Below are 13,107 nucleotides of genomic sequence, written 5' to 3'. Positions count from 1 at the left end.
AATGAAAAGTAGGCTATCTTCAAACCATGTCTAAGCAGCCTTGACCCCTATGCTTCTGTGTCATAGCTAAACTACAATAAAACTGCGCAGCACAGCCATGTCGATGAAGCAAGACCTCTAACTAAAAACCTTGTCAATAGTGACAAAAATGTGCTGCCATTCAGCAGGATCTCAGTCAGCTTGAGAGTTGGGCAGAGAGGAAACACATGAGGTTCAACAAGGACAAGTGCAGAGTCCTGCATCTGGGAAGGAACAACCTCATGCACCAGAACAGGCTGGGGATTGACTTGCTGGAGAGCAGCTCTGCAGAGAGAGACCTGGGAGTCCTGGTTGATAATAAACTGAACATGAGCCAGCAATGTGCCCTCGTGGAATGCCAAGAAGGCCAATGACATCCTGGGATGCATCAAGAAGAGTGTGGCCAGCAGGTCAAGGGAGGTTCTCCTCCCCCTCTACTCTGCCCTGGTGAAGCCTCCTCTAAGTCCTGTGTCCAGCTCTGGGCTCCTCAGCTCAAGAGGGAGAGAGAACTGCTGGAGAGAGTCCAGCGCTGGGCCACCAAGATGATCAGGGGAATGGAACATCTTCCTTATGAGGAAAGGCTGTGGGAACTGGGGCTGTTCAGCCTGGAGGAAACTGAAGTGAGACCTTATTAATACTTATAAGTATTTGAAAGGTGGATGTTAAGGGGATGGGGCAACACTTTTTTTCTCTAGTGTCCAGCGACAGGACAAGGGGTAAAGGGATGAAGCTGGAACACAAAAAGTTCCATAAGGAAAAACTAAATCCCTGTTGAGGTGAGGGAGCCCTGGCACAGGCTGCCCAGGGAGGGTGTGGAGGCTCCTGCTCTGGAGGTTTTTAAACCCAGCTGGACACATTCCTGTGTGACCTGATCTAGACGAACCTGCTTTAGCAGGAGTTTGGACTAGATGATCTCTAGAGGTCCCTTCCAATCCCAACCATTCTGCGATTCTGTGAAATAATTCTAGGTACTGTCAAGACAGTTAGGCTTAGCACAGTCTCAGGTTTTTTGGCAAAAAACAGTGTGTTGCTTTGGCCAAATGACAAGTGACACAGCCTGTGATAATGCCAACTGAAAAAAAACCACTGAAAACTCTGCATTAGCCTTCCTCCTTTTCCTCCCAGTCGTGAGATTATTATTACTGGTAACGACAAAAAAATACACTTAGATTCCTTTTATTAACTCTTTGATCTTTCAGTATTTTTGGCCTGTGACTTACATTTTCTTTTTCTTACTTTATAAGGGACTGTAAGAGGGTTTTTCTTCCTATTAAGGAAGGCTGAGAGTCTGTCCCAATCACATTTTCCTCTTCTGAGGAAAAAAAACCACCACATCTTTACCAGACTTCTGCTACATCAGAAAGACTATCTGAACAGTCATGATTTTCTGAAATATTAATTCTGGGCTAGACTATGGAATCCAACTCTGAATGAGAGAGCTACAGTGGGGTAGCAAGCAGAAACAATTTCTTCCAGTTTGGTTCCTAAACACATTTTTTACCAGACATCATGGTTAACTAGAACTTTCTAGCATTGCTGTCCTCCTGCCTCAACTCCAGGGCACTGTACTCAGGGAGGGGAGCAGATTGACACTACCCTTTTACACCGTCTGTACATCCAAACAGATAAACTGCATACTCAACTCTCTTTAAGTAGGCATGAACTAGACTAAATTTGTGTTAGAAGTATCAGAGAATTGATTGGACATCATACATAATTACAAAATGAAATCAGCATTTACTTGTTCTTCATTACTTCAACTTGTCTTATAGTATCTTCTAGAATTTATAGGTCACATGAACCATAAAAACAAACATTAAACCAGCTGGCTCTTCCTGGTTTTTTTCTTCGGTTAACACAAGACTTTTAGGATACTCTGGCAGCAAGAATGAGCCTGAAGGAAAACCAAAGTTGAGCCATCTCAACAGAATCAAGATACATATAGACAGTTTCTAAGACATACTACTTTTATGCTGACATAAATATATTCACATTGACAAGATGCACTCTCAGCTTCACTAATGCCCCATGAATCTTGGGGCATTACACCACCCTACAATCTCCCCACCACCAGCCCCTATGCCTTTGTCCCAGCACACACCATGTCTACAGTCCATTTGCTCTAAGCAGCAGGCAACTCCAGGAGATCTGGCTCATCTTATGGTAACTACACATGGTATTAAAACCACATGTGAACCTTACAACTCACCTCTCTCAATTTATTTTTCAAGCTGTATTAACAACAAGAAACTGGAAAAGCTGTTCTAATGCATTCTAATTTTCTTCAATATTCAGAAATATAACATATGGAAAATTAAGGAGGAAACACTGTCAGTTCTTGTCAATTTTTTGTATAACTAATTTCCCCCCCCCCTTTTTTTTATCAACAGCAAAATGAAGCAGAGGTAACTAGAAACCCAGGGATTTACATTCTTTTACACTGGCCACTGTGCTTCTATAGTTGTCAGCTTCACTGAAACAATAAGTAGCATAATAAATAAAGCCAACAATAAATAAAGCATAGGCATCTTCCTCAGTGCAAGTGATATAAAAGGCTGGAGTCTTGCTTTCCAGAGGCTGCTCAGTAAAACTTAATTACTTTCTCAAATTATAACTTAAGAGCTGCTCCTAACACAAGTTCCACGTGCAAAGAAAACCTCAGAGCATCCTCACACTAAGCATGACGGTACTTTTAATGAGCACTGTCTGCCCCTTTGGGGAAAATAGAGAATAAAGCTTGAATTAACAAAATTCATCGATTTCTAGCACAGCTGCACCACACCATGAACAGAGGCACCACTCAGCCTGGCCTTACTGATGCAGGGCTGTCCTCAGCTGCATTAACCCACAGGCAGCTGGGAAAGCACACAGAGGGGCTCCTTGCACAACAGCAGCAGCCACCCAATGGGGTAAGTCCCATCCCTTCTGATCCCCTCCGAGTCCTAGGGCCAGTGTCTGGGTTGCAATACCAGAGCAGCGACAGTCACACTCATGCTATTTCACAACACCACTGCTCTCAGGTTGTGGCTCAATGATGCACCTATGCCAACATAATGGTCTGTTGCCACAAAAAAAGAAGAGCCTTTTCTGCATCTACTCATGCCCACTTCCTCTCTGGATTGTTCAAGGCCCAAACTGAGCAGAAAAACTAACCACAACACAGAAATGGGTACTTTGAAACTAAGTTAACAAGCTGGGTTGGTTTTATAAAGCATCCAGATACTGGAATCACTTCCAGCATCAAGCCATTAGGGTTCCCTTGGCTTTATGGTCAAGCCATAGCCCCTTTCAAGCAAGGCTGGCTCCACAACAGTAACTTAAAGGTGGGTAAGATAACTAACTCCACAGTGGAGATATATTTTTTCAAGATACCTTTAAGTTACATTACCTCCTAAAACTGGGCTAAGGAAGTTTCTGCCCTTCCCTGAAACTTCTGACTGCTCATTTCTTCTCTAATACTGCTCCATCACTTTGCAATGTGAATATCATTTCTTGCGTAGGTCCCACCTATGGACACTGAAATTATCAGAGTTTAAAATACTATTTAGGAAAAGGCAGTGGCAGGTACTGGGCAGGGAAAAGGAGGGAGAAAAACATTTTGTTTTGAAGCCTTTTGGTGACCTGGTCAGCAGCACAGCCCACAAGGCCATAAAACCCAGGGCAGGAGCTAATGGCAAGGAAGCCTTCAGCTTGCTTTGCCTGAACAGGCAAAGTGTGAGCCTCTTGTGGGACCTCATTAACTGTGCTGCAGAGAGTCCAAGAAAAATTAGGAATAAAGAATATAAGAGGACAACTGACTGACTCCAGCTGCTTTTGACAACCTGAGGCACTCAAATGGCTAGCTGTCCTCGTCCCACATCTCCATATATTATCTTCCCACACACACCTTGCTTGCTCACAGGCCATTTTAGGAAGCTGTTTTGTTGTAATAGTAAAGTCAAAAAACAAACCCAAACAAAAAAGAAAAGCTCCTTCTGAGGCAGCAGTTTATTGGCTTAGTGTGCTGAAACAGCAATGAGTGATAGACCCTGAAGTGGGAGGACAGGATCAATAGCTTCAAGTTGGACAAGAATGGAAAGCAGCAGCACCGTGGCAGGCTTAAGCTGCTGAGTCTGTGCATATTAGGATCTGTTCCTTTCATTAAATCTCAAGTTCTGTTAAATATGCACTATAAACTGGTGATGCACAGGATCAAAACAGAAGGGAATGTACAGCATAGCACAGATATCTTTGCTTTATGATTCCCAGATTTGGCCCTGCAGACCCCTCAGAAGCTGCACAACGTCTAGGCTGCTGAACATGAAAGAGACTGCAGCCAGTCCTCAAGAGTTCATCAACACATGAAGCTGCTGGAAACTTTCACAGTCTGAGTTCAATGCCCAAACTAGACAGTGTTTCTCCCCAAGCAGATTGATCAATGCATCTTTGGTAATACATTGCACCAACTAAAAAGGAAAATCTGAAATCCTTCCAATGCAAACCCCCTTTTTTATTAGAAAAGAGAAAAAAAGGCAGGAGACTCTGCTCATATGTCCAGTTTACAAGCTTGCTGTGTGGTTCGAAAACTTACACCCTCAGCCAGCAATTACTACTAGGGTATAATTTGCTGAGCAGTTCTTTCAACAGGGGTGCTGGCTTAAGTAGTTTCCTTCTCAAATAGTTATTTTTAATCCAGAGCAGTCTGCTACAGCTTGGCCCACCCCACAGCTACAAAACAGTAGTACAAACACATCTGAGGGGTGAGGAGGGCACTTGCCTTGATGCAGCTAAAAGAAATGCTCACAAAAATGTGAATGTTCCCTGTTCTTCAATAGAAAATAAAGTGCTTTAGTTCAAATACTTTCCTTAGTGGAGTAAGTTAAGACATTTACTTTAAGTAAGTTCATGACAAAATAAACTAGAGAGGCAGTGACTTTTAATTTGGTTATGCCATGAACTTCGTAGGCACATGTGAGTCTGCCCATTCAGTAAATTTTTATCATTACTACAGTAATTGTGGGCTTGTGTTTAACATCAACTTAAATTTGTCTCTGGTTTTAAACTTAATTTAGTCCCTGAGTAGCAAATATTATAAGGCTATAAACCAAAGTGACACATTCAGTAAGTAGAAAGTGCCATAATACGTGCCACAGACCACATCACTGCCCCTTAAAAAATTAAACTAATAATTAATGAAAAGAAATTATTAAAACATAATTAAACAATAGCTATGGAAATAAAGCAAGCACTGGGTTTTGCTCCACATATTCTCATATGAAATTTAAAACACAGTTTTCAGGTGACTTCACTTAAATGTCAGCCTTTAAATATACTCTCAAATGATTTCTCTAGATTCCAACAGGTAGAGAAGAAACTAGGACCACAGTGTCTCCCCAGAACTTTTTGGCACAGAAGGTACTTGTGACTCTCCTCTTTGCTCACTCCCAATTCCCATCAGCCCATTGTTAGGGGAAGTTAAAAAACTCTTCTCATTGATAGCAGATATCTGAAGACAGAAGTCTTCAGATGTTTCATTTTACATAATCTTAGAAGCTATACACAGAAACACTCCAGGCACTCAGAGAATGAGCACAAAAGCATCCCATAGGGGAGGAAGAATCGAGTTTAAGTAGCATACTTACTCTGTGCCACTTTCAACCATTTGTGTTAGGAGGGAAATGCCATCTAGGTTTATAAATTCTTGGGCAAACGTAACATCCCGTGAGTAGTTGGCTAAGTCTTTCAGTGCTTCTAACTTTGCATCCATACTAGAAGACTGGATCCTCTCATGGAGCTGCTGTGCGTTTTGAGTCTGAGAGAGAAGCAAAACACACAAAACAAAAAAGCTCTTGTTACAATGACAATAATGAATCAAATGCACAAGCAGCAACAATGGCCATGCTTAATATTAATGACACTTAACGCTTGCTCAGAAACAATTTCAGTAGCTCAGGTAATTACTTTTGTAAAATTATATTACTCATGTATTGCTCCGTTATTACCCATAATTATTTGGATTGTTGCAGAATAATTAGCTGAGCAATGGATGGATATCCTATTGTCTCAGGCAAAATGTCATCATTACAAAAGACAGCCTTTGGCTTGAAGAGATTATGTGTCACATCAATAAAAGCAGCAATGAAAATAAAACAAATTGCATCAGACAGTCTCAATATAATAATAGCAACACGTTTTTTCCTGTCAATGCTTGCTCAGTTTACACACCTCTCATGACCTTTAACAACGAAGACCATATACCTTCCTAATCAGGTTATATCAGTAGAGACCAAGTGCAGGCGTTCCGCTGCTGCTTTTTTTCACAAGCAATTAAAAAAATCTCACATACTCCCTCACAAGAAGCACAGGATATTCTCACATGATAGTATGGTATTATCACTGAAACTTTATGCAAGTTCAATATCCACACATATTAGTCTATTCTGCCCATTACTGCTTCAAATACAGGGTGAAACAATGAAATCTAAGCCAAATTTTGATGACAAAAAGCTAAAGGGATATTTAAATATGTATGTCCAATCGTCTCTCTCTTTAGCCATACAATTACTTTAAAATCTATCTCATATCTTGAATTTGACGCTTTCACTTACCTGAACACAATACCCAAAAGCCTCAGGTAATATCCAGCTAGCCAATACTTGTCTTAGAAAAAATATAATCCTCCTCACTATACTTGCAAGATTTAATTTCCTAAAATTCACTTCTTACCCGCACCGAATGAAAGGTGAATGAGAAGCTGTGTGTCATTAGGAAATCAAATAATGGTAAATTCTGCTGAGGGTTATTTTCTCTAAGATTATGCTATTCCTTCTCAGATGGAGAAGATAAATAGAAGAAAAGGCCATGCTGACAGATGATTTCTTTTCTGTTGAAGCAGTAAATACATTTGTCACGGAGATGGTCATCTCTGCAGATCAAGATTCTGAGATAACAGATGCTTTTAGTGCAAGTGAACATTTAAACAGGGAACAAAAAACAGTGTTGTTACAGACAGTTCCCTATCTGTATAGCTTTGATTGCTGCACAGGGATTAATAAAGTAAATATCCCAATAACCTCCAAGATCTGAAATGTCTGTAACTTCCTGTTTTTACAAAGAAAAAATAATGTGTATTCTCCAGTCAGCTTTTGGCCAGAACATGTGTGATGAGGAGTGCGTTTGGGGAGGAAACACCTTCTAGTTAGTATGGCTGTAGTTAATGTCTTTAGTCAAGACAGGGTTGAAAAGAAACAGAATATCTTTAGTAGTCCTGAGCTCTTCCATGCCTTAAGTATTGGGTGGTGCAGCCATAGCAGGTACATTATCTATAAAAACCCAGAATCACCTCATACACAACAGTTTTCCTACCACTCCAAGAGCTATATGGTCTCTCTGTGATGGAAATGTCAGTCCAAATGGTACTACAAGATTATTCTCTCAAACTTAAGCACCTGGTAAGCTAAATCATTTGAAAAAGCCTATGAAAGAAACAAAAATAGCTCCCAGAAACTTTCAACTTCCAGAATAACCACAGCATACTTCCTCCAACCCTTCCCTTTCGTCAGAGTGGCTGAAGGACGTTTTGCTAAAGCGCTCTTCCATAATCAGCTACAAAATTTCAGAGCAACTATTGTTACTACTTGAACCAGAAATTCAACAGTCAACTTGCACCTCACCAAACGACCTCCTTAGTTGAGCTGTTTCTAGTCTAGATTCCCTACTATAATAACTCAGGAAGACTCATCTCAAAACTTTACTCTTTCTCAAAATATATGCAATGTCTGAATTGTGCTCACCTCAGAAAAGAAGCACCTTGGAAAACCTTCAATACCGCCATGGTAGTTGCATTCCCTGACTTTGGAAATGGTTGTTCAAAATTAACCTGAAGCTCACTAAGTTCTGTGCACATGTCTGCTTCCATCTGCCATGGTTCTGGGAAGGCATCACCGTTCTGGGAAGCCACCACCTCCACCATCTGCCTACTGAAGGATATGGTTCCTCAAGGTTTCCACAGGAAGTGGATCCTCTGAAAGCTCCTGGACTGCGATGAAAGTTAAACAAATAGGAAAGATGAACAAAACCCCTGGTTCAGTGTGATTGAGCAGCTCTGAGCTGCCCAACTAGTTTGTCTGAGTGATCTGAGCACAGCTGTAGCCAAACAGGGAATGTAGTCACCTGTGTAGCACAGTGGCAGGTAAAAAAAGACATGCAAGTAGAGTCAGAAAAACATCCTCCTCCAAACCCCTTCACATCATGCCTACAGCAGCTGTGTACACAATGCCTCACCTTTGCACACATGAACAACAGATTATTGAAGGTCAAATTAACCCTTAATTGCCCCCAGCATAAGCACCTGGGGCTGGTGAAGTGCTGCTGCTATCCCAGTTAGACTGACAACATACATGAATCCGTACCAGGCACGGACAGAGTTCACCAAAACTCAGAACATCAGTAGAGGGATGTGCACTAACAGCTCACCTACACTGCAGAACTGCAGCATGAGCAGGACCAATGGTTCAACAGAGATACCTTAATCCCCTTTCCTCTGAAGTCAGTGAGAGCTTGAAATTCACCAAACTAAATCCAAAATACCATCTTAGATCAGAGAGAGCTTGGTCTCCTCTACAGTGCACAGAAATCTATAAAGCAATGCCTCTCTGATAACAAAAGTGGTTCAGCCCTGTTTTAAACATATAAAAGAGAGCTTATAACATCCTAGGCTCTGACTATGCCAGTGCCAGTGACCCCATCAGCAAAGTTTCTACACAGCTGTACTTTTCCTACATCAAGCAAGTTCTGCAAGACATTGTATCCAATAAACCTTGCTACTTTCAGTACTGGGAAAGAACTGATAATGGCAGAGCAGATCTTGGTTAAAGGAATAAACAAATATTTGTCCCAGCAAGAGTGCCAGCACACATCTCATTGGAAAGTGTGGCCAAAAGCAACACTGGCTGTTGTCTTCACTAGTGCCTGACGGGTGAAAGAGCTGCTTCAGTGAATACGATGCAGTTCTCACAAGCTTCCTAGTTGCTGTTGCCATAGCACTCATACGTGCTTATGGAAAGTACTGCTCACTTATGACTGTATTAAAAAATGAAACTCAGATGAAATACGCTCTGAGTGCTTACCAGGGAGCTGTTTTAATGATTTACAGTCCATCGGTGGATGGACAGAGAGTAGAGCTCATTAATGCAACAGCAGAGCTAGCTGCCAGGTCTCTGCTCCTATTGAAATATCATTCAGGTAAGAATAAATAAATATATAAAACCTGCCCAACTGAGAACCATTATGAGGGAATTAACAGAAACCTGGCTGTTCAAGTAAATGAAAGACAGCGTTAACTGCTCTCCTGTTCAGAGAGGAAGGAAGACAGGAAGCTTGTAAAACTTGCGTGCTGTTGAAGAACCAGCATTTCGAAAGGCTGCCACGAGGCATAAGCTGCAAGTCTAGTCTTAAATGACTTGCTCCAAGGACAGCCAGAAAGGTTGCCCTTAGGGACTAGCGGCGCTTAAAAGGAGCAGCTTGATGAGATTGTCAGCTTAAAAAGAAAACTAATGACCTAAATCCAAGATGTGACTTGCTTTGAGATTCATATAACCATTTGAAGGTTAGGAATCCAAACATCATCCTAACAAGGGATTCTGCTGATCAAATTGTCATTCTTTGCCACTAAATACGTTGTGCAAACTTTGAAAGCAACTTATTACCCAGACGTCCGCAGGGTTTCTGTACCGAATACAAAATACAGCGAGCAAGGACAGGAGGGAACACACAAATTCCAGATGCAACCACCATCAAGTATTAATGTGCTACAGAAGAAATTTGGACTGTTAAATTAAATTACTGGTTTGTCATTGTGTAATCAGTTTTCTTCTTTACCTTTTACAAAGAGCAAATAGAATAAGAGTATTTTGCTCTTCCCTGTAAATAAGTTACTCACATTATTCAACGTTCTGCTAGAAAAAGGGCATACATAAAGCCATCAGAATCTACCAAACACAGTTTTGTACTAACCAACCAGGTACATTTCTGTGGCTTAATTTAAATCACTCAGAGTTTAAGCACTGTGCTGGTTTAAACTGCTGCCTTTGCCTGGCTTGTTACTGTCACTTCACCTACAACTGTATATCAACCAGAAATCAACTTCACTTCCCAAATCTTCCTCTTATACCACAAGCAGATAAATATTGAAGCGGTTCATTGACTTCTATGTGCTCCTGGTGTAAGATTCAATAATAACTAATTCATCATTACATGATAAACATAATCACAATCATAAGCTTAATTGCAAATATTTATGTATTTACTGAACTTCAAGAACATCAAGACAGTGAGAATGTGTTAAAGGAACTGTAGATCAGAATCATAGAATGGTTGAGGTCAGAAGGGACCTTTAGAGATCACCTAGTCCAATCCCCCTGCAGAAGCAGGTTCACCTAGATCAGGTCATGCAGGAATGTGTCCAGGCAGGTCTTGACCTCCAAGGAAGGAGCCTCCACACCCTCCCTGGGCAGCCTGTGCCAGGGCTCCCTCACCTCAACAGAGAAATAGTTTTTTCTTATGTTTAAATGGAACTTTTTGTGTTCCAGCTTGACCCCGTTACCCCTTGTCCTGTTGCTAGATACCATAGAACAAAGGGATATCCCAATCTCCTGACATCTACCATTTAGATATTTGTAAATAGTAATAAGATCTCCCCTCAGTCTCATTAGAGACTGATTAAATTAGAGATTATAGGTCAAATTCCCAACTTTTACTCAAAGGTAGAGGTTTTCAGAAATAGAAATAGGTTAAAAAAACCAAAACCCTCTACACTTCCTTGTCTGTGTAGATCACACAAATAAAACAACTCATGCTGCTCACACCTGTAAAATCATTTGGGGAAAAACACTGTGATAATCATTAATGAACATCTCTATTTACACGATTGCTCATGCTAGAAATGCTAGTACAGCTGCCTACAATTTAGAGGTTTGAGATCTCAACCAATCTCCAACCAGGGGACCAAAGAAAAACATGCAACAAAAGTAAATGATCATGAGGCACCAGAAATACCACATTATAAAAGGCTGTCCATTGACTCGGCTTTTAAGGTAAATAGTTCATGAGCAAGTCATATTAAGTGCCCAAGAAGCTGCTTTCAAATAAAAAGCAAGTGCTCAAATCATCAGTTCTATTTGAAAATCACTAAACCTTAAAAAGTTCCTTCAGTTTTGTTTTCCCAGGATTTTAGCATCCTTATAATGATGAGTCATTTGAACCCGGATTTGCAGGATCTGATGGGGAGGAATTCTGCAGTTGCACACGCTAAAAGGTTGGACTCTGCTTGCTGCATTGCAGGACACAACTGTCCTCTCAGAACAGTTTCACACTCAGGAGCAATTACAGCTTATTTATTTACACACCTACCCACCATCCACTGCAATATGGGCATCAAAAAAAAACCCAGACAATAACAATCTGGCATTTCAACTGTCTGATGTGTTCAAATACAAGGAAATATCGCATAAGGAATTCTTTATGAGTCCCTTCAGAAATGCAAATGGACAAAAGGGGAAAACAGGTCACAGAAAACTGCAAAAACACACAATAGCACAAAGAGTTGTTAAGAAAGATGATAGGAGAGGTTAAAAATAAATAAGAAAGATGATATAGGAACAAAGATAATATGAGAGAAATGCAATCTGTACTCGAGTTACCTAGGAAACAGAGTGTCTGTGTGGCGAGTGGCTTATAGAGGAAAAAAATAGCATTGTTTAGAAAAAACAGCCTTTTAGAGAATTGCACAAACTTAGCAAACAGACCTACAGAAACAAAGAGGCAGTTCAAATTCCCACCAGGCCTAACGACTGGCGTTTGCAAAGTTTTAACTCAAAGAAGTTTAAAACAGACACATTGTAAATCTCTGAAGGGAAGCATTTATAATGGCTTTAGCAGCACAGTGTAACTGCAGTTTCGCCCTTGAAATATTGACAACGATTTTCACAAAAAGGTCCTGAGGTATGCACAGAAAATAATCTCAATTTGAGATTAAAAAGGAGAAAGTATTTCACATTTACATTTGGAGAGCTGAGATTTTAAATTCTAGGGGTATTTTTAAAGGCAAAAATGCTGGTTTATCACTTCCAGATAAAATTACCTCCCCCCCCACCCCTTTGAATCTTTAATAATAACTGCTCTGTGTACATGAGCAATACACAATTTGAGGCTAACAACAATAGAACTCAAAGAGTGCATCTCATCCTTCTCACCCAATTTCCAATGACTCATGGCATGCAACTGTGAATGGGTATAGCCGGGAGTACTAGCTGTCACAGTAATAAATTGCATGAAAATTAAGAACTGGGAAAGCATTTTAAGTTTATGCAGCCTTCAGAACTGGTCAAAGTGATCTTTCTCATCTCCTCAAGGGAAAAAAGTTTCTTCAAAAGGCTTGTGAAGTTCAAGACAGGTTTGGGGGTTTTTCACCCCCACAATAGGCAGGAATTAGGCAGCTCAGGTCTCTCTGGAACTACACACACACATCCCAGACACTACATAATGTGCATATGTCTCCTCTTAATTTCTCTCAATCTTCTCCTTTTCTAATCCTTCCACCACTTCAAAAAGCATTTTTGGTATGAAATGGTGAAAAGGGGAGGTAGTTTATACTGAACTGGGATAGAAGTAAAAAGTGAGGAGAAAGTATTCAGAATCTTAATATTTTCACAGGATGAGAAAACCATTTCCCACCCAGGTCTAGCAGCTAGGAAAGCATCTTTCCCATTTTGCAGGAGAACATCACGCAGCCTGTTCTTCACATTATCTCCTCCAGCTACTGTTGCTCTCATAAAGAATTTCAGAGGAATAATGGAAACAGATGGCCTGTTAGCTTTTCAAGGTAAATGACAATCATTGTGTAGGTCACCAGTACAAAACCCATAGCTTGAAAGCTGTTATCTATTTTAGGTACCTCTATGATGACCACTACTTCAACAGTACCTTAAAAGCAAAGATACTATTTGTAGGCTGGGAATATGCAGAACTTGCTTTTATGTACAGAATACAAATACTCTCTAATCTGGCAAAACACAATGAGGTTCTCTGGAACCTCCTTCCAAGCTACTTCTC

General features: G+C 40.6%; 1 protein-coding gene across 5 annotated transcripts in view; it reads right to left on the bottom strand.

Annotated features, from left to right (window-relative positions):
- The window catches only part of ELMO1 (engulfment and cell motility 1), a 309,377-nt gene that overhangs the window by 217,634 nt on the left and 78,636 nt on the right, over positions 1–13,107 (bottom strand). For all 5 annotated transcript variants that reach the window (XM_061996717.1, XM_061996716.1, XM_061996714.1 and 2 more), the window contains one exon: positions 5,640–5,809. In XM_061996717.1, coding sequence (XP_061852701.1) covers positions 5,640–5,809 — 170 coding nt within the window. The remainder of the gene's footprint in view (positions 1–5,639; positions 5,810–13,107) is intronic.

This window comes from Colius striatus, chromosome 5, assembly GCF_028858725.1.
Source record: "Colius striatus isolate bColStr4 chromosome 5, bColStr4.1.hap1, whole genome shotgun sequence".
In the NCBI taxonomy this organism is placed as follows: domain Eukaryota; kingdom Metazoa; phylum Chordata; class Aves; order Coliiformes; family Coliidae; genus Colius; species Colius striatus.
The sequence above is the reverse complement of the archived record's forward strand: the minus strand, read 5'-3'. Positions and strand labels throughout refer to the sequence as shown.